The following is a 26044-nucleotide window of genomic DNA, read 5'->3' as shown; positions in this document are numbered from 1 at the left end:
TTTTTTTTAAATGTTTGTTTATTTTTGAGATAGAGAGAGACACACAGAGCACCAGTGGGGAAGGAGCAGAAAGAGAGGGAAACACAGAATCCAAGGCAGGCTTCATACTGAGCTGTCAGCACAGAGCCTGATGCCGAGATTGAGCTCACAAACTATGAGATCATGACCTGAGCCAAAGTCGGACACTCAACCAACTGAGCCACCCAGGCTCAACTGTATATATATATATTTTTTTAATGTTTGTTTATTTTTGAGAGAGAGAGGGAGTGCACCAGAGGGGCAGAGATTGGAGGGGGGCACAGAGGATCCGAAGCAGGCTCTCTGTTGACAGCAGAGAGCCCTACATGGGGCTTGAACTCAAATCTGTGAGATCATGACCCAAGCTGAAGTCAGATACTCAACTGACTGAATCACCCAGGCACTTCTTAAGGTTGTGTTTTTTAAACCATATTATTGGGAGTGGCTTACAAAAGCATAAGCCTCTTAAGAAATCAAAATTGAACTTTCCTGTTGAAAGCATATTTCTCAAGATGTTTTATTTTTGTTATAAACTAAGTGGTAAATAAATGCTTTTAAATATGTTGAGCTTTTCATGTTTTAAAGTATGTTATCAAATTTTGAGGAATCTTTAACATCTTGATTCTAATTTTTTCCTGAAAAAATTACCTGTCAGTTATTTATGCTAATTTTTTTTATGACTTATAGAAGACTCTCCTGAAAAAAGTACACTGGCTGCAAAGCTATCTGCCAAGAAACAGGCTTCTGTAAAAAGAGATGAAAATGATGATTTTCAAGTAGAGAAGAAAAGAATTCGACCCTTAGAAACTACACAGCAGGTAAACAGTTTATTGGGAGTGAAATAGTACCATTAGTTAAAGCTGCACAAGATAGTTAAGTGTCAATCAAATTTTCAGTGGCCTTTGTGCAATTTACTTGGGTCGTATCATAGACGTAAATTAAACGATAAATTATTGTAACTTCATTTTATATTGTTACTCATTAAAAAGAATTTGTCATTGGGGCACCTGGGTGGCTCAGTCAGTTGGGCGGCTGACTTCAGCTCAGGTCACAATTTCACAGTGTGTGAGTTCAAGCCCCGCATTGGGCTTTGTGCTGACAGCTCAGAGCCTGGAGCCTGCTTTGGATTCTGTGTGTTCCTCTCTGTCCTCTCCTGTTCACGCTTTCTCTTTCTCTTTCTCAAAATGAAATAAAACAAAAAATAAAAATAATAAAAAGTTTATTATTAAAATAGATTATTCATAATATGTCTTTAGTGTGAAAGTACATGGAGCTTTCCTACATATGAGGAATTAGACAATTAAATATTTACTTAAGGCATAACTTGGTAAAATAGCTACTTTGTACTTTTTAATTCCTAGGTTGCTGTTATCTAATGATGGCATTTTCTTTTGGCCAAAATACTTAAAAAAAAACTTTATTTTCAATGTTTATTTTTGAGACAGAGCATGAGTGGGGGAGGGGCAGAGAGAGGGAAAGACACAGAAGCAGAAGCAGGTTCTAGGCTCCTAGCTGTCAGCACAGAGCCTGAGGTGGGGCTTGAACCCACAGACCGTGAGATCATGACCTCTGCCAAAGTTGGACACCCAACCGACTAAGCTACCCAGGCGCCCCAAAATACTTATGATATGAATGTGTCATGGATATTTTTATATTGATAGTTTTAGCATCGTAACAAGGTTTATTCTTATTTATTGAATTTTTAATATCAATACATGATAAAATGTTTATTTCTAAAAATTATTGAAAGACCTGAATAACTACTGTATTTTAATGAAATGTATTTTCATACACAAATACAGTATTTTCTCATAGAGTTCATGGCAGTGAGGGAGGGATGCTGAGACTTTGATAGACTTCATTACAAATAGAGTACTATAATTAATTAGCACGCCATTTGTAGATAATATATATTTCTAATTAACTTCCATAACTAAACTTTGACTTTAGAAATAGGATGAACTAGTTTATTTTTGGAAAGTACTAATTACAGACAAATTTTGAATCTGTGTAGATTTTCTTCTCCAAAATGTGTACATAGAATAGGATGTTGTATGATAGAGCTCAACATTTATTCTCTGACTTCACTGACTCTCATTTCTTTTTTGGTAAGAATGGGATTATTGCTAGAAATACTTTTTTCCTTTATAGTGTACGTAAATGGGTTTTTGGCAAGTAGGAAAAAGCATGGACAGTTTGGAAAGAAAACTTAGAAGTATTTATAAAAGAAATTTAGTCAAATACAATTTGAATTATCAAATATCTAGTAAGTAATAGTAATAGTGGTAATCAAATAATTTCTATCATGTAGGATATCATGAATATGTACATTTAAATTTTTATTATGAGTTTTTTTCAAATTAAAATGCAGTTTTTATTTTTATTTACTTTTACTTTCCAATTAGATATATAATTGGACTTTACTATAATACTATACTTGATGTAGGGCTATTTATGGGAAGATCATTTTACAATAGTATATACTTTTTTTTTTTTTTTAAGGTTTACTTATTTTGAGAGAACACGAGGTAGGGAGATGCAGAGAGACAGAGAATTTCAAGCAGGCTTTGGGCTGTCAGTGTAGAGCCTGACAAGGGGTTTGATCTCATGAACTGTGAGATCATGACCTGAGCTGAAATCAAGAGTCAGATGCTTGGGGCACCTGGGTGGCTCCACTTGGTTGAGTGTCTGACTTTGGCACAGGTCATGATCTCTTGGTTCATGGTTTGAGCCTGGCATCAGGCTCTCTGCTGAGAGCTCAGAACCTGGAGCCTGCTTTAGATTCTGCCTCCCTCTCTCTGCCCCTCCCCTGCTTTGGCTATGTCTCTGTCTCTCAAAAATAAACATTAAATAAAAGAGAGAGATACTTAACTGACTGAGCCACCCAGGTGCCCCATATAATACTTTAGTTTTGACACATGACTAGTTAAAGCTATTTTGGTCAGGATTTGAGAGATGAAAGGTGCTTATTTGTATTTTTTTTTAAATGTTTATTTATTTTTGAGAGAATGCGTGCACGAGTGCATTCAGGCAGAGAGAGATGGGACGAGAGTCTGAAGCAGGCTCCAGGCTGTGAGCTGTCAGCACAGAGTGAGGCAGCTCGAACTCCATGAGCCATAGGATCGTGACCTGAGTCAAAGTCAGTCACTTAAACAACTGAGCCACCCAGGCGCTCCTGTATATTTAAAAATTATTTGATTATTTCCAGTTAGAAAGAGTCATCTTTTTTTTTTTTATGCTTAACACATATAGAAAACTACTTTTGACCTTCAAGAACAACTTGCCTGCTCAGACTTTAATTTACATTAAACTTCATTTTGGTTCTCTGTTAACAGATTAGAAAGCGTCATTGTTTTGAAAAGGAAGTACATCATTTGGATACAAAAGTTGCTTCAGGAAAGACCACAAAACTCAACTCTCCATTAGGAAAGATAAACTCCTTTTCTCTACAAAATGTATGTATTTATTCCATTATTATTCCATTTAAAGAAGGAAAATGTGGAATTTGGCAAACTCTTTTTTCTAAAGGAAAGTATAATGCAAAGAATAGTAGAAAACAACTCAGAAGCCCTCAAAGTGCTATCACATCACTGCTACTAATGTGTGAGGTAGAAACCCTATTTTTTTTTGTGCTCCTCTTTCCTCATTTATAAAATGAGAGAATTGGACTAGAGAGAAATCTGAAAGTTTATTTTTCACTTGTATATTGTAATGTGTACTGTACTTCTCTGTAATGCTTTCAGTGTCCTTAGGGCAGGCAGTTCTTAAGAAATAGTCTAGGGAGTTCTGGAGATTATTTACATTTTTTTCTCAGGCACTGTGTAAGGTCAAAAGTATTTTCATAGTAATAATATGTCATTTGCCTTTCTTAAGGGACACCAGAGTGTCTCAGTTGGTGAAGCATCTAACTTGATCTAAGCTCAGGTCATGATCTCGGGGTTGTGAGTTCACACCCCATGTTGGGCTCTGCATTAGGCATAGAGCCTACTTTAAAAAAAAAAAAGACAGGAATACAAATCTTTTTTTTTTTTTTAAGTTTATTTAGTTTGAGAGAGAGCGCGCGCACGAGAGTATGCAAGCAGGGGAGGGATGGAGAGGCAGAGAGAGAATCCCCCGCAGGCTCTGCGCCGTCAGCACGAAACCTGAGGCAGGGCCCCACGAACCTCAAGATCAGGACCTGAACTGATGTGGGACTTACCCTCGTGAATCGTGAGATCATAACCTGAGTCAAAAGACCCACATGCTTAACTGAGTCACCCAGGCGCCGCCTCCCCACCAAACTGTTTTAATAGTAGTTTTCTTCATCATTAATGAACAGTTAACAAAAGCCACTTTCACCTGAGAATATCCTTGATGAATAGTAACAATTACTAATTTTATTAACTCAGCCCTTGAACTTTTTTAACATTCTGTGTGAAGGAGTGAGTAGTATTCCCACATTTTGCGTATAGGAATAGGATGATTGTCTTGAGGAAAGCACTTGTAGGATAGTTTGGATTGTTAGCCGAATTAGCCACATTTCTCATGGAACATTATTTTTATTTGAAAGAATGACTGATAGATGAATTATGGTAATTCTTGAAAATAAAGTAAGCCTGATAAAATTTGATTGGAAATCAGAATTTTGAAAAATGGTATATGCCACTGTGAACTTGGCAGTTTTATGGTATTTGTAGGCTTTCCTAATGATATTTGTGGTGATATTATAGAATGTGACTTTTTGATATTGTGTAATGAAATGTGTTAGCATTTATAAGATCTATAGAATCATTGAACCAAATATTTTCTAAATGGCCTATACATGATAATTACAGAATAATGCCTGAAAAGATCCATCCTAAGTGCAAGATAGACCAGTGGACCTTTTTCTGCCCCATTCCTCCTCCCCCAGGCAACCGTAGAATTTTTTTTTTCAGTCAGTGTAGATTAGTTTTCATATCCATAGTTTGATAGAAATGAAATCATGCCTGGTTTTTTTTAACTAAAATTTTTTTAAAATTAAATTTCAGATGTGAATTTTACCTGCTGGATACTGGGTGTTAATATATTTCTATAAATACTCTTGGATTTTGTTCTGAGATGCAATTAAGTTCCTGGGAATCAGCTTGATGCTTTTAATCTGCTTTTAGGATTTGTTAGGTGGGACCTGAGCAGGTTTAGTTGTGGGTTACCTCAGTAGAGGCTAGCTCCTTCTGAGTCCTCTACCTGATGCTCTATGAATCGTTAGGTTTTCTAGTCTGGCTGGTGGTAAGGCACTCTTCCATGCCCTGTGTGAGTGCCTCATCATTTAGAGTGATTCTTTCTACTCTCTTGGATTGTTTCCTCATTCACATATGCTGATCAGTACCCTGCTAGATACTTGAGAGGTCCCTCTGTAGATCTCTGGAATTGCTTCTTTGTGCAGGTATCTCCACTTTAATATTCTTCCCTGTGAACTTTAGTCTTCCCATTTTCCTGGATTGGAGAGCAATGTCTCTGCAACTCAGGTTTGCTGGGCTGCATCTTGGTTCCCCCTCCCCATGGCGCAGCCTAGAAACTCTCAAGACAGTAAGCTTAGGAGATTATAGGACCTATCTCATTTGTTTCCTGTGTCTCAGGGATCACTCTTTCTTACCTGATCCTATGTCTTAAAAGCTATTACTTCATATGTTCTGTCTGTACTTCTAATTTTTCAGGGAGGAGATGAAAAAACTGATTGACTCTGGGGACAAATTCCAGAAGTCTTTAGATGGCTTATAAGGCTTCCTATTTATCTGTATAGTCATAAGTCCTTTATAAACTTTTTATTTTCTTCTGCCCTTTCTCCCCCTTCCTCTCTCCTTCCTTCCTTCCTTCCTTTCTTCCTTTCTTTCTTTTGACCAACTTCTGCTAATTCTTCAGGAAGCCTTCCTTGACATCCCCAGTTTTGAGTTAGATTCCCATGTGGAATGTTCCTTGTACTTCTCGGTTTTTAACACTTACTTACCTTATTATCATCTCTACAAGGCTTTAAGTTCCATTAAGGACAGCACCAGGTTTTCTAGTATATTCAGACTTCTTTGAAGGCATGACTGTTATATTCATCTTTATGTTCCAAGTACCTAGCTTTGTGCTATTAACCTAGTTAAAGACTGAGTAAATGAAAACTATATTCCCTGCCCTCAAAGAATCTTCCTTTAAATTCTTAAAAATACTAAATGGGGGAAAAGTCATCTCAGGAGTCTTTAATGTTAAATTGTCAGTAATAATATATGCTATATATTTACCTCTGCCAATGTTTTCTCTCTCTTTTCTTTTACAGTGCCTTATTTTCTTCATAGCTCTTACTGTTTGAATTTACTTCTTTACCTGTTTATTATCTATCTGCCCTGTTAGAGTATAATGTCTTTTTCATAGGTGTGTCCATAGTACCTAGAATAGCATATGGTATATACTAGTTGCCCAATAAATATTTATTAGTAGAATTTTTTCTAATTCTTACAATGGCATAGGCAGGTACTATTGTTACTCCCATTTTACAGATAAGGATATTCTGAGAAGTAAGTACTTTGCTTAAGGTCACAAAGCTGGCAAATACTAGAGTCAAATCCTACCTAAGCAGTATGATACTCTGGCAAATACTCTAATCACTTTATTTTACATTCTCTCTAAATTCCCTATCAGAAATCCTGGAGTCATCTAAGCAGGATTCTAATATCAACATAAAGGAAAATAAAGAAATCAAGTATAGGATAAATTGTGATGGGTAATCATTAAAATTGGAGAAGTGGATTTTTAAATTTTGCTTTGTTTTTATTGGTTAAGAGAATGAATATGAATCAGACTACCTTGGTTTTAATCACAGCTCTGCTCTTACACCTATGTAACCTTGATGAAGTTTTTCTACTGTGAACTTTTATGCTACTTCAGTTTCTCCATTTGTTGAATGGGGATAGCAGTAGCACCTCTCTCTTGGGGCTGTCATGAGGGTTAAACAGGTAAATATTTATATAGTTTTAGAGTAGGGGCATCTGGGTGGCTCAGATCATAATCTGACAACTCAGAGACTTGGAACCTGCTTCAGATTCTGTCCCCCACCTCTCTGCCCCTCCTTCATGCTCTCTCTCTCTCTCTCTCTCTCAAAAGTAAATAAACATTAAAAATTGTTTATAAAGTGATTAGAGTGTACTTAGCATATTTTAGAACTTATTAGGTGGTAAGTGGTAGCCGCAGTAGCAGTAATAGTAGCAGCAAATGGTTACGTATTTGTGTGCTGCTAATAAAGGTATTGTATAATATTGATTAATTTCAAATATATGTTATCTTTAAATGCTGCTAAAATGCATTTATAGTATTTCTTGATATTAATTTTGAGGAATTAGATTTATAATTGAGTAACATATTCTTTTAATATCTGTTAAAGATGTCTATCCCTAAACCCATAGATCCATGAACAGTAAGATCATGACTTGAGCCAAAGTTGGACGTTTAGCTGACTGAGCCACCCACATGCTTGTATATCAGTTATGTTTTAAACCAGAATTTATGAGCTTTTTTCCTTGGTTATAGGTGGTATAACTCTACATTACTGTAAAATGGGATTGTTTTTATATGTGGGTGATATAAGATAAAAGTATGGTTTTCAGATAATTATAATTTTGAAGATTTCTTAAGCTAAATTTCTCAATTAAATCTGATAACTATAATGATAACATTTCACTAGTGTGATATAGAATTTTTGTTTGTTAGAAGACATAAGTGAGGGGCACCTGGGTGGCTCAGTCAGTTAAGCCTCCGGCTTCAGCTCAGGTCAGATCTCACGTTCATGGGTTCGAGCCCAGTGTTAGGCTCTGTGCTGACAGCTAGCCCAGAGCCTGGAGCCTGTGTCTCCTTCTCTCTCTGCCCCTCCCCCTCTCATGCTCTGTCTGTCTCTGTATCAAAAATAAATAAAACATTAAAAAAAATTAAAAAGAAGACATAAGTGGTATATGCCATACTAATTCAACATAGATAAAGTAAATTTATCACCAGAGTACTTTTGCAAATATGGAGAGACCATATGGTTGAGCTCTAATATTTTTTCTTTTTTTGTAGTCCATAGTCAGAAACATAAATGTATAAATATTTTTAGGTAATTTCTGAATGATTAGGGGAAAAGTCACATGTACTTAGGTAAAATGATCTATATTTTAAATGTAACTTTTTTCTTCCAAAATTAGAATAAGCAGTTATGATAGAATCAGATTCAGTACAAAATATAAAATTGTAGTTAATCTTTTTGTATTTTAGTAAATTAAAAAAACTTTTTTTAACATATATTTTTTTTGAGAGACAAAGAGAGACAGAGCATGAGCGGGTGAGGGGTAGAGAGAGAGGGAGACATAGAATCCGAAGCAGGCTCCAGGCTCTGAATGGTAGCACAGAGCCCGATGTAGGGCTCGAACTCACAGACTGCGAGATCATGACCTGAGCCGAAGTCGGACGCTCAACTGACTGAGCCACTCAGGTGCCCCTGTATTTTAGTAAATTTTTAAGAAAACCTGTAGATTTGCGTGTTTTAACTGTCATTTTAATTTTAAAAGTGGATGGTAGCATTTAGTGTGAAACTCACGGACATTTAGCACTAGATAATACATCTAGTTTTTCAAAAGCAGTTTTTCAAGCTAATCATTTCCATGGATATAAAAAAGAAGAATGGAACTATGAATAGAGGTAATTTATTTAAAGAAAGGAATCATGAGTATAGAAGTATTTTTTTTTCCTGTTAGAAACTTATTTTGCAGAGTGCCTGGGTAGCTCAGTCAGTTGAGCACCTGACTCTTGGTTATGGTTCAGGTCACGATCTCACGGTTTGTGGGTTTGAGCCTGTGTAACAGCATGGAGCAGCTTGGGGTCCTCTCTTTCCCTCCCTCTCTGCCCCTTCCCTCCACACGTGTGCTCTCTCTCTTGTTCTCTCTCAAAATAAAACATTAAAAAAAAAAGAAGAAACTTACTTTTCTTCCGGTATAACATTTCCTCCTCTCTTTTTTTTCTTTTGAGGAGAGGCATAATTGACATTTTCAGGTGTACAACATAATAATTTGATATTTGTATACATTATGAAATGAACACCACAATAAGTCTAGTTAACATCTGTCACCTTTTATAGTTACAAATTTTTTTTCTTGTTATGAGTACTTTCAAGATTTACTCTTTTAGCAACTTTCAGGTATAAACTACATTATTAACCATGGTCAAAATGCTATTTTACATCTTCATAACTTTTTAATTTATTTTTTAAATTTAACTAATTAACTTATTTTTAAATAAGGATATAGGATAGGATATTTGTCTTTATCTTATTTCGCTTAGCATAATACCCTCTAGTTCATCCACATTGTTGCAAATGGCAAGATTTCATTCATTTTGATTGCCAAGTAATACTCCATTGTGTGTGTGTGTGTGTGTGTGTGTGTGTGTGTGTGTACACTACATCTTCTTGATCTATTCATCCGTTGATGGACATTTGAGTTCTTTCCATACTTTGGCTATTGTTGATAGTGCTGCTATAAACATTGGGGTGCATGTGCCCCTTCTAAACAGCATACCTGTATCCCTTAGATAAATACCTAGTAGTGCAATTTCTGGGTCATAGGGTAGCTCTAGTTTTAATTTTTTGAGGAACCTCCATACTGTTTTCCAGAGGGGCTGCACCAGTTTGCATTCCTACCAGCTGCACAGAAGAGATCCTCCTCTATGTCCTCACCAACATCTGTTGTTGCCTGAGTTGTTAGTGTTATCCATTTTGACAGGTGTGAGGTGGTATCTCATTGTGGTTTTGATTTGTATTTCCCTGATGATGAGTGATGTTGAGCATTTTTTCATGTGTCGATTGGCCATCTAGATGTCTTTTTGGAGAAGTGTCTATTCATGTCTTTTGCCCATTTTGTCACTGGATTATTTGTTTTTTGGGTGTTGAGTTTGATAAGTTCTTTATAGATTTTGGATACTAACCCTTTATCTGATATGTCATTTGCAGATATCTTCTTCCATTCCGTTGGTTGCCTTTTAGTTTTGCTGATTGTTTCCTTTGCTGTGTAGAAGCTATTTATTTTGATGAGGTCCCAATAGTTCAATTTTGCTTTTGTTTCCCTTGCCTCCAGAGACATGTTGAGTAAGAAGTTGTTGTGGCCAAGGTCAAGGAGGTTTTTGCCTACTCTCTCCTCAAGGATTTTGATGGCTTCCTGTCTTATGTTTAGGTCTTTCATCCATTTTTGAGTTTATTTTTGTGTATGGTGTAAGAAAGTGGTCCAGATTCATTTTTCTGTATGTTGCTGTTCAGTTTTCCCAGAACCACTTGCTGAAGAGATGCTCTTTATTCCATTGGATTTTCTTAACTGCTTTGTCAAAGATGAGTTGGCCATACGTTTTTGGGTCCATTTCTGGGTTCTCTATTCTATTCCATTGATCTCAGTGTCTGTTTTTGGGCCATTACCATACTGTCTTGATGGCAACAGCTTTGTAATACATCTTGAAGTCTGGAATTGTGATGCCTCCTGCTTTGGTTTTCTTTTTCAAGATTGCTTTGGCTATTCGGGGTCTTTTCTGGTTTCATCCAAATTCTAGGATTGTTTGTTCTAGCTCTGTGAAGAATGCTGGTGTTATTTTGATAGGGATTGCATTGAATATGTAGATTGCTTTGGGTAGTATTGACAGTTTAACAATATTTGTTCTTCCTATCCAGGAGCATGGAATATTTTTCCTTTTTTGTGTGTGTCTTCAGTCTTTTTCATCAGCTTTCTATAGTTTTCAGTTTATAGATTTTTCACCTCTTTGGTTAGATTTATTCCTAGGTATTTTATGGGTTTTGGTGCAATTGTAAATGGGGTTGATTCCTTGATTTCTCTTTCTGTTGCTTCATTATTGGTGTGTGACTTACTTATTTTATAATTGTAAGTTTGTGCCTTTCTTCCATTTCTCTCACCACACTCCCCTACCTCTGGCAAACACCAGTCTCTTCTCTGTATATACGAGCATGTTTTTGTGTGTGTTTGTTTGTTTTTTTAAGATTCCACATATAGGTGAGATATGAGTACTTTACTGTCTCTGACTTAATTCGCTTAGTATAATGTCTTTGAAGTCTGTCCATCCATGTTGTTGCAAATGGCAAGATTTCATTCTTTTTTGTGGCTGAATAATTTATTGTATTATATATATACCACATTTTCTTTATCCATTCATCCATTGATGGACACTTAGATTGATTCCATATCTTAGCTATGATAAATAAGGCTGCAGTGAACACAAGGGTACCTGTATTTTTTTGAGTTAGTGATTTTATTTTCTTTGGACCAATACCCAGATGTGGAATTGGTGGATCACATGTTATGTTTTTAATTTTTCAGTAACATCTATACTGTTTTCTATAGTGGCTGCACTAACTTACAGTCCCACCAACAGTGCTGAAGGGTTCCCTCTGCTGCACATCCTCACCAACGTTTGTGATTTCTTCTTTTTTTGATTATAGTCATTCTAACCGATGTGAAGTGAGAGCTCACTGTGGTTTTGATTTCCATTACCAAATGATGACTGGTGTTGAGCACCTTCTTATACCTGCTGGCCGTCTGTATATCTTTTTTTCAGATCTTTTGCCCATTTTTACATTGGATTGTTTTTTTTTTTCTTTGCTATTGAGTCATGTGAATTCTTTATATATTTTGGGTTTTAGCCTCTTATCAGACATTGGGTTTGCAAATAATTCTTCCCGTTTTGTAGGTTGCCTTTTTATTTTGCTGATGTTTTTTTTTACGGTGCAGAAGTGTTTTAGTTTGATATAGTTACCCTTGTGTATTTTTGTTTTGTTGCTTTTACTTTTGGTGTCAGACTTAAAAAATCGTTGCCAAGACCTGACACAGGAGCTTACTACCTGTGTTTTCTTCTAGGAATTTTATGATTTCAGGTCTTATGTTCAAGTCTTTAATCTATTTTAAGTTAATATTTGAGTATGGTCTAAGATGATGATTGAGTTTCATTCTTTTGCATATTGCTGTCCATTTTTCCTAGCACCAAATATTAGAGAGACTGTTTTTCCCCATTGTATAGCATTTCATAATCTTTGCTAAATGGCTTATTATAAATCACAAAAGTATTTTCTGTAAATTTTGGGATACATGATTTCATAAAGAAGTGGAAGAAAAATATATAGTTTCATAAGATTTAATATTTATTATATAGCAGCTTCTGAAATTAGTTTTATTGCCAAAACTTTAGATAAAGCATTTTTTAAAATGCAGTCCATATTATAGAACTTTCCTCAGTTGATAGATGATATGCCTCACACTTTATATATCATATTTTAATTTAGATAATCTAAACATCTTGAATAAGCTAAATTGAGAGACTTGGGTAAGTAGCATTTCTTTTTAGGGCCTGTTCCTTCAAATGGGAGGAAAGAGAAAGTGGAACTAGATTTAGTATACTTTATATTGCTTTTTAGCTCTACCATTTTTAAATTCTAAGGATGCTTTTTCTGTTTTGGGTCTTATAAGATGATATTAGGAAAGACAACTTATTTTTGGAAGAATAATTATATTTGAATTCATACGTTAATGGTTGAGTTCTCTTATCCCTACAAAAATGGAAATGTTACAGTCTTTATACTTTTAAAATCCAGTTATATTATTTTTTTGAAAACCTTTCTTTCATAAATGAAATAATAAATTAGTATAATGGTTTCTCTTTTAATTTAAACTTGACATTAAGCTTTTTAAGTTTTTCTTTTAAAATTTTCTTAGTTTTCATTAAAATAGTTTGGTTTCCAGCCTGTTGAGTAGAGAATTAGATAGTTGTCTTTCTACCATCCTATCATCTCAAGTATACTCTCTCTCTTTTTAAGTTAGAAAATGGTGTCAGTTTTTCCTCTCTTTTATAATAACTGCCCTCTGTCCGTTGTTCATTCTCTTTCCTTACATTTTAGATTCTTTCTTTTATACTGATAATTCATACATCAGAGATCTAGTAAGACATTACTCTCCTGTGTCAAAATACAGTTAAGAGAAACATTGTTTTTTAATAGAATGTTACCATTCTGATTTTACTTTATTCTACCATTCATAATAATTTTCTTAAGAATTTATTTATATTCTCTTCACTTTCAGTAACTTTTCACAACAGGTGAGGTATTCTTTTTTTTTTTTAAGAGTATATTTTTTTTTAGGTAATCTCTATATCTAGTGTGGGTCTCGAATTTACAGCCTCGAGATCAAGAATCTCATGCTCCACTGAATTGAGCCAGCCAAGCACAGCTAGGTGAGGCTGTAATATAAGTCTATATTATTATAGACTCATTCTTAATGCTTATATCTGATTTTGTTTATTAAATAAAGGCTTAGGTTGGCTATATACTTCTATAAAAGTAGTTATATATATATATATATTTTTTTTTTTAATTTTTCCCTGATTTTATTTATTTTTGAGAGACAGCACAAGCAGGGGAGGGTCAGAGGAGAGGGAGACAGAATCTGAAGCAGGCTCCAGGCTCTGAGCTAGCTGTCAGCACACAGCCCGATGCAGGGCTTGAACCCACAAACTGTGAGATCATGACCTGAGCTGAAGCTGGACGCTTAACCGACTGAGCCACCCAGGTGCCCCTATATTTTTTTATTTAGTGTAGCAGTAGCATTTATTGCCTTTTGCCTAGTGTATAGAAGAGACATCGGTCCAGTAGAGTGCGCTGTTGACCTTCTGATAAAGTTGACATTGGGCAAACCTTGGGATGTTTTTCTCCCTTTTTCCTTCTTGTCTCTGTCTTTCCTTCTCTCTCTCCCCCACTCTCCCGTCAAAATTTAAGATATTTTCTAGAATCTCAGCAGAAAGTGACCTCTTTTCTCTGGAAGTATGTTACAAGTCATTTTCTCATAGTTTAATTTACTTTTATTTAATATAACTGCTTATGTAGTGATACAATGCTTACTATGTGCCAGAAACTCTTCTAAACATTCTAGAAATATTAATTCACATGGTAAATACAGGTTCACATGAGTTAACACCTATTGTACGTTCTTTTAACTTTTCTGTTGATTTGACAATTTTCAAAATAAAATGAAAGAATTTAACTTAATCTTTACAGTAGCCCTTTCAGAAAGGTATTCATATTTTCCCCATTGACAGATGTAGAAATTGAGGCATAGAGAATTTAAGTAGCTTAAATTCATTGCTCATGTCACCAAGCTGATGAGTAGAGCTTGGTTTAAAACTCAGGCAGTCTTGCTTCAGATTCTGTGTCTCCCTCTCTCTCTGACCCTCTCCTGCTCGTGCTCTCTCTTTCTCTCAAAAATAAAATAAAAAACATACAAAAAAATTTTAAACTCAGACAGTCTGGCCTAGAATTGATTCTCTCAACCTGTGAATTCTGCCCATGAACAAACTCTTCCAGATGAACTTAGGTGAAAGTTCTTTTCTGTACTGTAACAGGCCATATTATATTCAGTACCATCCAAGTAACTAATTTAAGATTAGTTCCTCTTTTACTGTCTCTCTCAACACCCTGTCCTTTTCTTTATAATGCTTCCTGAAGTTTAAAATTATATATTTTACTTATAGGTTTAACTGTTTAGTTTGCCTCCTTGCCAGGGTGTCCATAAAGGACAAGTGTAATGTTTCTCTTATTGCCTTTTTAATAACCAGCATCTGGCACATGACCTCCACCTAGCAGGTACTGACATATTTGCTTAATAAATGAATGAAAAAATGGGTAAAGTTGAGAAAATGTGTGATTTACCATTGTTTCCTTAGCTTACAAATTTTACTCCAATCCATGTACTAAAGGATGTATGACAGTATGGTTAAATAGAGGAGACTTAAAGCAGGTTGTAAAATGTTTTTTTTTTTCTTTCTGCAGTACATTTTGGTGGTAGTGTTTTATGTATTGGCACACAAAAATGAAAGACCAAACAGTGATTTCAGGGGAACAAGAAATACATTGGTGCTTAATATAAACAAAAGATTAGAAACACCTTTTGATTTCTTTGCTATAAGAACAGGTTTTAAAATTACCAACTAGTTGAAGTATAATTGATTCAAGGCAGCAAAATTTTTAAAGCCTATGATATGTCAAGACACTTAATAACCTATAGTTCTTAAAGGGTTAATAATATTGATATGATGATAGCTTTTTGGAATCTATATTTGTGCTAGGCAATTTATATGTTCACTTATGTAATCCTTTCATTAGCACTGTGAAGAAAACTGAATAGGTACTAGACTCATTTTAGATGAAAGAAAATAGAAGCCCAAAGATATCAAACTATTTGACTATGTAAAAGGTGGAAGCATGACCTGAGCCCAGCCCTGAAATTGAGTGCATATAGATTCATTGATTATAGTGGGGAAAAGAGAGAGAAAAGGAATGGCTGGGTAATTTTTTTTTTTCCTTGGCTGGTGAGGGAAAAAAGTCACTTTGCAAGAGAAAATAGATGTTATTATTTGGTATGTCTGGCATTAAATATCTACACTTAAACAGTTGATCTGTAGTTGGAGAAATAGTAAATTATCTTAAATATTTTATCTGTGTATTTTATTTCCTCAAGAGTTTTAAATGAAAAATTAAAAAAAATATGAGTACTATACATTTTTCATAGTTCATTATAGTTAAAATTTTTTTAACATTTAACTTTTTTATTTATAGGATTTATTTTAGTAAATGTCTGAGTTGAGGCTCTAATTGCATGTTTTTCCAAGTGCATGATCAGTTGTCCCAGTGTCAGTAATTTTTCCTGATTTGAAGATTTGCCATAATGATACACTAAATTGTTATATATACTTGGATTGGTTCCTAGACTTTTTTTCACTTTAAATTTTACACTTTTAGTTTTTTATACTTTTGAAGTATGTGTATATGTATATAGTTAGAGTCAAAGACATGGTACTGGACAAAAATTAGTAGACCCTATGCCCTAGTTCTGTTCTCTAATTTCTACTATTTGAGGTCAATAATTTTAATCATTTTACTTCTTTATTTGGGTATTTACTTATTTTTTAAGGAATAACATGTATGTACTGCTGTTCTTTTGAATTTTTGGTTTTAGATACACTCTCTTGCCTTCCTGGTATCCTTTCTAATTGTCCCATTATTTCTCCACCTTAAACCTTACAACATTTCTTGTTTACATTATTGTAATTACATAAATATCATTGACAAGGTAGCCAATTTTCTATTGTGATTATAGTTCTTTCCCCAAACTAGGTTTTATTTTTTTTTGCTACTGATATTTGTCTTGTTATTTCTTAGTTTTCTATATAACTGTAACTATCCCTAAACTTTGGTAGAATGTAAAATGTGTTAACCCATTCAAATGCATCAGGTCAAGAATGTCCATATTTTAGACTTTCAGTATTTAGTGAAAAGAATGAAAAATACTTTTTTGATGTTGAATTATATTATGTTTTTTAATGACACTGAGGTTTTTTTTAATATAATGGTATTATCCATTCCTTAGTGAAAATTTGGAAAACACCAAAATCAATGTGTATGTAAATTATTAACATGAATCTTTAATTCAACTATTTCCTTAGTATCAGCCCTGATATTTTACTTGCTTTCTATTCTTCACACACACACACACACACACACACACACACACACACACACACAATTAGTTACCCATTACTGTGTAATAAACCAACCATTTGTTTGGCTCACTATTCTGGGGATCAGCAGTTTAGGCTGGGCTCAGCTGGGCATTTCTTCTGCTGATCTCAGCGGGGCCCCTCATGCGTCTATGTTCAGCTGCAGGTCAGCTAAGTAACTCTGTGTCAGGGGTTGGCTGGCATTTGGCTGAGACTGGTGAGTATCTCTCATCATCTAATCTCGACTTATGTATGTGGTGGCCCCAGGGTTCCAGAAGCACCAAGAGAGCAAATTCCGGTGTGCAAATACCTTTTGAGCTTCTATGTCATGTTTGCTAATGTCACTAAAGCAAATCACATGGCCAAACCCAGATTCAAGTGGTGGAGTTCATTTCTTGGTGGGAAGATCTATAAAGTGACCTTCCCATATAGAGATGGGAAAAATTTGTAGCTATTTTTGTTATATAACATGTGTATAAGACATATATATAATATGTATTATGGATGTACTTTATTTTTAATTTTTGATTTTTTTTTACAAAATTTAAATTATAATGTTTTAGCTTTTACTTTTCACCTAATATATTATAGTCATAAAAGGCTTTTAAAAATTTAAATCATACCTGGTCTATTTTAATACATACTTTTTTAAAGTAACCTTTCTCCTATGCCAGAACTTGGGAAACTATAGCCCATGGGCTGAATATGGCCTGATACCTGTTTTTATAAATTTGGGGGAACATAGTTTATGTTCATTTACATAGTTTATGTTCATTTACATACTGTCTATGGCTGCTTTTGTATTACAACGTTGGAGTTGAATAATTGGACAGAGATCATATGGCTCATAAAACCCAAAATATTAACCCTCTGGCCCTTTAAAGATTGTTTACTAATCCTTGTCCTATGCTATTTTTTTTTTAAATCTCAACTTCCAATATTTATTTATTTAATTATATCAATTTTTTTAAATGTTTATTTTTGAGAGAGATCGAGCATGAGTGGGGGAGGGACAGAGAGAGAGGAAGACAGAATCCAAAGCAAGCTCCAGGCTTCAAGCTGTCAGCACAGAGCCTGATGCAGGGCTTGAACCCACGAACAGAAAGATCATGACCTGAGCTGAAGTCAGATGCTTAATTGACTGAGCTGACCAGGTGCCCCTGTCCTGTGCTATTTTAATCTTGATAAGTGAGACCAGAAGTTAGCAGGATTAGTGTGAATCTCTTGCTTTTTCTGCAAATTTACCTAAGGACAGAATGAAGGAATGGATGAGTATTTGCTTGAAGGAGTTTCCTTCAGATCCAATAATTAAGATTTTTTTTTGCAAGTTTATAAAAATATAATAGTGACCTCTATAGTGGAAATACAAAGGAAAATTCTCAGAAATTTCCAGTATTTTTTATTATGTTGAGTGAGCTTGGAGAATGTTTTAGAAAGATTGACAATTATTTTTCTTGATATCTAGAAATACTTAATGAAATATGTATACCAATCCACCCGACAAGTGTACATATTCAGTGAGAATAGAATCTATAATTGCCGTACAGAAATTTTGCACTCATGGATAAATGGGTCTTAAAAGATAACTGTACTTTAGAATACTACTTTGTTAATTGGCAGATTCTCTGGCCAGTAGATGTAGTTGTATATTTATTTTAGCTTTTTAAAGATTTGACATAGCTACCAAGTTATACAAAAATTATACTTTTCCCTGGAACCATTTGAGAGGAGGTTAGTGGTCTGAAGCTCCATCACCCTGGGATACCTTCGTGTCTATTCCCAATAAGCAAAGACATTCTTCTATGTAACTACAATAAAACCATAAAAGTCAGGAAATTACTACATGCTAATCAGAACTAGATCAAAGTTTGTCAGTTGTTTCAATAAAGCTTTTACAGCAGAAGGATCCAGTTCAGAATCATGCATTGCATTTAGTTGTCATTTTTCTCTCTTCTTCAGTCTAGAACCAACAGTTCCTTAGTTTTTCCTTGACTTTCATACAAGATTACATACAGCCTTTGTAGAATGTCTCAATTTGGGGCTTTATCATAATTAGATTAAGACTAGATATCTTTGGCAGGAATGTCACAGAAGCAGTGCTTCCCAGTCTACCATTCTACCCATTGCGTTCTGTCAAGTGGCAAACAGTTTTATTTTGTTTCATTACTCATTATTACTTTGATAATTTGATTAATGTAATGATTGCTAGTCATCCCCATAAAGTTATTTTTTTCCTTTTATAATTAAAGAAGACTTTGGAGAGGAACTCTGAAACTTTATAAATAGCATGGCCTTACTAAATATTAGATTTATTCATTTTATGTCTATGAACTTATGATTTCCCATTTTATTCAGTGAGTGGCTATTATATGATTTGTTTAGATGTTCAAGTGGGAATTTAATTAAGTTGCTTGTGTATTTCTGACATGTATCCATCATTCTTGGAGCATTCCCTTACTTTCTGGCACAAAATGTGCCAGGCTTATATGGTCTTTTCCCTGGCCTACTCTTAGATTCAGCAATTTTTCCAGGAAGCTCTGGTTGCTTTTAGTGGCAAATAGTATTTAGAAGCCAAGTTCTGCGTATTAGTTTTATTCATTGCTGTTGGGATTGGTATTCTAGGCCCTTTCAGCAGACAGAGCTAGGAATTATGTATGTGTGTCTAAATACACACTTATGTATATTTATACTTAAACATTTGTGTGTTGAAAATTATATATTCCTACCAATAGATGCAATTCCAATTTAGTACCACAGGTTTCATTTTAAGTTTCTTCTTTTTCCTATTTTTTAACTGAAAAATCTTATTCCCAGTTCTCCAAAACTTTAAAAATAGAATTACCATATGTTCTAGCAATTCTATTTCTAGGTATATATCCAAAATAATTAAAAGCAGATACCGAAACATGTACTTGAATACCAGTATTTATAGCAACATTATTAATAGCCAAACAGTAGGAACAACCCAAGGGTCCATTGACAGATGAATAGATAAACAAATATGGTATATACATACTATGGAATATTTAGCGTTAAAAAGGAAGGAAATTCTGAAATGTGCTCCAACATAGATGACCCTTGAAGAGAAATAAGCCAGACAGAAAAAACAAATATTGTATGATTCCACTTAGAATTTTTTTTCTAGTTATGTGTTTTTATTATAAAATAGAGTTCACTTTTTAAAGTTTATTTATTTATTTTTTTAAGAGAGAGATAGGATGAGTGGTGGAGGGGCAGAAAGAGCAGGAGAGAGAGAATCCTAAGCAGGCTAGGCACTGCCAGTGTAGAGCCTAACCCGGGGCTCAAACTTCTGAAACTGTGAGACCATGACCTGAGCTGAAACCAAGAGCCAGATGCTTAAATGAGTGAGCCACCAGGTGCCTGTAGAAATAGAGTTCATTTTTGTGTATTGATAATGTAACCTGCAACTTTCCTGAATAATTTTTTGGTTCTAGTTGGTATTGGAGATTTTGTGGGACTTTTTAAGTACATAGAATTATATGTTTACATTCTCTGTAAACATTGTTTTACTTTTTAAATAATGTTTCACTTTTAACATGTTTTCTTGCCTTATTGCAGTAGCTAAGATATGCAGTACAGGGTTGAACTGGAGTAGTTAGAGTGGATATCTTTGCCTTTTCATATCTTGAGGGGAAAGCATCTTTCACATTTTTCACCATTCAATGTGACATTTGCCATCAGTATTTTGTATATGCCTTTTATCAGACTAAGGAAGTTTGTTTTCTTTTCTATTCCTAGGTTGTTGAAAGTTTATAAGGAATGGATGCTGAATTTCCTGTTTTAAATTTTATTGCATCCATTGGTATCATAGAATTTTCCTCCTATATCCTGTTGATATGGTGAATTATAATGATTGGGTTTTGGGTGTGGACCCAAACTCACATTCCGGTGGTAAAACCCACTTAGTTATGGTATAGGACCCTTTTTATATATTGCTGGATTTGATTTGCTAAATTTGCTAAGGCTGCTTTTGCATCTGTCCTGTTAGGATATTGGTCTTTATTTTTTTTAGGATGTCTTTGGTTTTGATATCAGGGTAAGACTAGCCTTGTAAAATGAGTTGGGACGTATTAGTGTTATTTCTTCCTTAAACTTTTGATATAATTTACCAGGGAAGCAATCTGGACCTTGCATCTTATTTCGTGTAAGTAAAATTTACACATTTAATTTTTATTTTTTAATGTTTGTTTTGAGAGAGAGAGAACAAGAGAGCGTGCATGTGCGCGCACTCATGAGCAGGGAAGGGGCAGAAGGAGGGTGAGAGGGAATCCCACACAGCCTCTGTGCTGACAAGGCTCCACGCTGTCAGTGCCGAGCCCCATTGCAGGGCTAGATCTTATGAACCATGAGATCGTGGCCTGAGCCAAAATCAAGAGTTGGATGCTTAACCAACTGAGCCACCCAGGTGCCCCACACATTTAATTCTTGAAATAAGTATAGGACTATTCAGATTTTCTGTTGCTTCTTGAATTGATAATTAGCATCTTGCAAGAAATTTGTCCATTTCATTCAAGTGTTTTAATATATTGGCTCAAAACAGTCTCTCTAAAAAATACAGGATCTGTAGTGATAGCCTCTTCATTTATGATATTTATAATTTGTGTTTCTCTTTTTTGACCAATGTAGGCAATGTAAGTTGTATTATCTCTAAAAAAAAAAAAACAACTTTGTTTTTTCCATTAAGTTGATTTCTGCTTTTATCTTACTTCCTTTGTTTTACTTTGGATTTCATTGCTCTTTTTCTAATTTCTTGAGGTTTAAGCATAGATAATTGATTTTGGACCTTTTTGTTTTCCTTGTAAGACAACTATTGAAAGTTCTACATTTCACTCTAAGCACTGGTTTGTCTGTATCACATAGATTAAAAAAGTTTTTTTTTAATGTTTACTATTGAGAGAGAGAGACAGAGTACAAGCAGGGGAGGGGCAGAGAGAGAGAGAGAGAGAGAGGGATCCCAGAATCCAAAGCAGACTCCAGCCTCTGAGCTGTCAGCACAGAGCCCGACATGGGGCTCTAACTCACAAGCTGTGAGATCATGACCTGAGCTGAGGTTTGGAGGCTTAACCAACTGAGCCACTCAGGCGCCCCTGTATCACACAGATTTTGATGTTAGTTTACTTTTTTCCCTGACTTTCCTTGTGATTTCTCCTCCGACTGAGGATTTATTTACAAGTCTAAACAAACACTAAATAGGTGTTTTCTCTACAGATATTTTTCTCATGTTGATTTCTAATTTTGTGAGGTTAGAGGATATTCTATATAATTTTAGTTCTTTTAGATTTAATGATCTGTTGATAAATCACTTATTCAGAGTAGTTGTCTATAAATGTCAGGTCAGGTCGGCTGATTATATTGTTTATGTATTGTGTATCCTTACTGATTGTTTTGGTCTACTTATAAATTAGAGTAGAGTGCTGAAGGCCTTATAATTGTGGATTTGCTGCTGCTTTCAATTCTGTCAATTTTTACCTCCTGGTCTTTAAATTTTGTTATTACTGGTATACACGTTTAGGATTATGTCTTCTTGATGAGTTAAGCCATCTGTCATTAGGAAAGTTTGTTCTTAAATCTACCTTGTCTAATTAATATAGCCATTTTAGCTTTCTTATGCTTAACCTATCTGTGTCTTTACATTTAAAATGCGTCTCTTGGGGCACCTGGATGGCTGGGTTGGTTAAGTGTGTGACTTTGGCTTAGGTCATGAGCTCACAGGTAAGAGCCTGTGCTGACAGCTCAGAGCCTGGAGTCTGCTTCTGATTCTGTGTCTCCCTCTCTCTCTGCCTCTCTCCTGTTTGTGCTCTGTCTCTCTCTCTCTCTCTCTTTCAAAAATAAATAGAAACATTAAACAAAAAATTTTAAATGCATTTCTTATACATAGTTGAATCTTCCTTCCCCCCCCCCCGCAATTTGACACCATTTTCATTTGATGTAATCATCAATATGGCTGTTCTGAGTTTTCGATTTGCCCCAACTATTTCTTATTCTCCTTTCCTTTCTGCTTTCTTTTTAATTAACAAACATGTTTTAGGATTCTGTCTTTTCTCTACCATTGCTTTCTTAACTATAACCATTTGTTTGGGGTTGCTCTAAGGTTTATAATTTGCATCTTAAATTTATCATTGTACTTCAAAATATTTTATTTCACATGTAATATATAAGAATCTTCTACCACTATATTTTGCATTTCAACTCTCATCTTTTGTGCAATTTTTGTTACATATTTTATTTGCACAATACAATATTTTGTTACATTTTTCAAATCATCAGTTATATGTTTTAAATTTTATTTTTTTACTTAGATTTTTTTTTGTAGGGCAGTTTAAGGAGCACAGCAAAATTGGAGAGAAAGTACAGAGATATACCATATATGCCTTGCCTGCCAACATGTATAGGCACCCCATTATCAACATTCCCCACCAGAATGGTACATTTATTTAAATTGATGAACCTACATCAATGCATCCTAATTACCCAGTCATAAATAACATGTTTCCATCTTTATGTCATGCTGAGCATTTTTACTGCCCTAACAATCTTTTGTTCTTTGCCTATTCTTTACTCCCCACCTACCCCCAAACTCCTGGCAGCTACTGATCTTTTTACTGTCTCCATAGTTTCACCTTTCCCAGAATATTGTATATAGCTGGAGTCATACAGTATGTAGTCTTTTGGTTTGGCTTCTCTACTTAGTAATATGCTTTTGTTTTTAAATGTTTATTTATTTTTGAGAGAGAGAGAGACAGAGTATAACTGTGGGAGGGGCAGAGAGAAAGGGAGATGCAGAATATGAAGCAGGCTCCAGGCTCTGAGCTGTTAGCACAGAGCCCAACATGGGACTCGAACTTATGGACCATGAGATCATGACCTGAGCGAAGTTAGATACCCAACTGACTGAGCCACCCAGCCCTACTTAGTAATATGCTTTCAAGGTTCCTCTGTGTTTTTTCATGGATTGATAGCTCATTATTTATGGCTGAATATTCCATTGTCTAGATGTACCAGTTTATTCATTCACTACCTGAAGGATATCTTGGTCGCTTCCAAGTTTTGTATGAATAAACTGGCTGTAAACATCTGTGTTTAGGTTTTTTTGTGGACATAAGTTTTTAGCTTCTTTAGGTAAAGACCAAGGAGCATGACTGCTGGATCTTATGGAAAAAGTATGTTTAGTTTTAGAAGAAATTACCAAAATGTCTTCCATTGTGGCTGAACCATTTTGTGTTTCACCAGTAATGGATGAGAGTACTTGTGGCTCCACATTTTCATCAGCATTTGGTGTTGTCAGTGTTCTGGATTTTGGCCATTCTAATATGCGTGCAGTGGTATCTTGTTTTAATTTGCATTCCCCGGATGACATCTGATGTTAAGCATCTTTTCATATGCTTATTTGCCATTTGTATAGGTCTTCTTTGGTGAAGTGTTTAATAAGGTCTAAAGGGTTAAAAAAAACTCATTTTAAAAATTGGGTTGTGTTTGCACTCATAGGTCTAACAGGAGAAGAGAAGAAACCTAATGGAGGACCAGGGGGAGGGGAAGAGGGAAAGAGAGTTGGGAAGAGAGAGGGACGCAAAACCTGAGAGACTATTGAATACTGAAAACTAACCGAGGGTTGAAGGGGGAAGGGGAGGGGGAACAGAGGTGGTGGTGGTGGAGGGGGGAGCACAGGTGTTATATGGAAACCAATTTGACAATAAACTATTTTTAAAAAAATTTTTAAAAATGCTAACATGCATGAGAATGTAAAAAATAGTAAAATTGGGTTGTTTTTTTCTTCTTAAGTTTTAAGAGTTCTTTGTATATTTTGGATAATAATTGTTTACCAGATAAGTCTTTTGGAAATATATGTTCTAGTCTGTGGCTTACTTTCTCATTTTTTTCATCATTGTTTTTCACAGAACTTTTTAATTGTAGTAAAGTCCAGCTTATCAGTTATTTCATGTATTCTGTTGCTGTTGTTTTATCTAAAGCCATACTCAAGAGATTATCAGAGGGGATGATATTCCTATATATGTATTTTAGAATTAGACATTAGGGGTGCGTAAGTGGCTTAGTTGGTTAAGTGTTTGACTCTTGATTTTGGCTCAGGTCTTGATCTCATGCCTGACACAGGGCTTTGCACTGAGTACAGAGCCTGCTTAAGACTCCCTCCCTCTCTCTCACTCTCACTCACTCACTCTCTCTCTTTCTGTCCTGCTTACTCTCCCCTGCTTACTCCCTCTCTCTCTCTCAAAATAAATAAATGAACATTTAAAAAAAAGATTTAAACTGTCCAGCTGAAAACCATTCTTGGCATATTTTATAGACTATTTGGAAGGGAGTCAAGTTCTTTATGATGTTACCTATTTAAGACCATGTTCTGTTTCCATTTGCTTTGTGTTTTTTAAGTTTCCTTAATTAGTGTTTAAAATTTTCTTACCAACCTTACCAACTGATGCGGGGCTTGAACCCAAAAACTGCGAGATCATGACCTGAGCCGAAGCCAGACAGACACCCAACGGACTGAGCCACCCAGACGCCCCTGTCTATTTTCTAATGCTCATTAAAGATGCAAAAATCTCTATTATTTTTTGTTTTGTTTAAAAAATTTTTTTATATTTATTTATTTTTGAGCAACAGAGAAAGACAGAGCATGAACAGGGGAGGGGCAGAGAAAGAGACACAGAATCTGAAGCAGGCTCCAGGCTCTGAGCTAGCCATCAGCACAGAGCCCGATGCAGGGCTCAGACCAACAAACTGTGAGATCATGACCTGAGCCGAAGTTGAGCGCTCAACCGACTGAGCCACCCAGGCACCCTCAAAAATCTCTATTTTGTGTAAGGTTTTTTTGTAGTATTTTGGTCAGTTATGTGTGGAAGATGATGTCACAGGATATCTTTGTTTTCTCATTTTATTTTACTTATTTATTTATTTTAATGTGTATTTTTGAGAGAGAGAGAGAGAGAGGGAGACAGAGTGTGAGTGGGGGACGGTCAGAAAAAGAGGAAGACACAGAATTAGAAGCAGGCTCTAGGCTCTGAGCTGTCAGCACAGAGCCTGATGTGGGGCTTGAACTCACGAACTGTGAGATCATTACCTGAGCCGAAGTCGACTGCTTAACCAACTGAACCACCCAGGCGCCCCATGTTTTCTCATTTTAAAAGGTTCATTGAAAGAAGTTGGAAAGACTGGTAAGTGTGCAGTTGGATTAATTTTCACCAACCAAATAATACATCTTTTAACAGTTCTGTATTCCAGGGTTCTGCTTGATTCATGTCTGATTATTTGGATTGCATAATCATATAATTTTTTGTTGTTGTTGTTGTTGTTTTTGAGAGAGAGACAACATGAGCAGGGGAGGGTCAGAGAGAGAGAGGGAGACACAGAATCAGAAGACAGGCTCCAGGCTCTGAGCCAGCTGTCAGCACAGAGCCTGATGCGGGGCTCGAACCCATGGACCGTGAGA

The 26044-nt window shown here is 35.3% G+C and overlaps 1 protein-coding gene across 1 annotated transcript in view; it reads left to right on the top strand.

Annotated features, from left to right (window-relative positions):
• The window catches only part of BRIP1 (BRCA1 interacting protein C-terminal helicase 1), a 177006-nt gene that overhangs the window by 15035 nt on the left and 135927 nt on the right, over positions 1-26044 (top strand). The window contains exons 4-5 of the mRNA XM_029927829.1: positions 706-836; positions 3354-3473. Of these exons, the coding sequence (XP_029783689.1) occupies positions 706-836; positions 3354-3473 (251 nt within the window). The remainder of the gene's footprint in view (positions 1-705; positions 837-3353; positions 3474-26044) is intronic.

This window comes from Suricata suricatta, chromosome 17 (assembly GCF_006229205.1).
Source record: "Suricata suricatta isolate VVHF042 chromosome 17, meerkat_22Aug2017_6uvM2_HiC, whole genome shotgun sequence".
Classification (NCBI taxonomy): domain Eukaryota; kingdom Metazoa; phylum Chordata; class Mammalia; order Carnivora; family Herpestidae; genus Suricata; species Suricata suricatta.
Note: the sequence above shows the minus strand (reverse complement) of the source record. Positions and strands in the feature narration are given on the sequence as shown.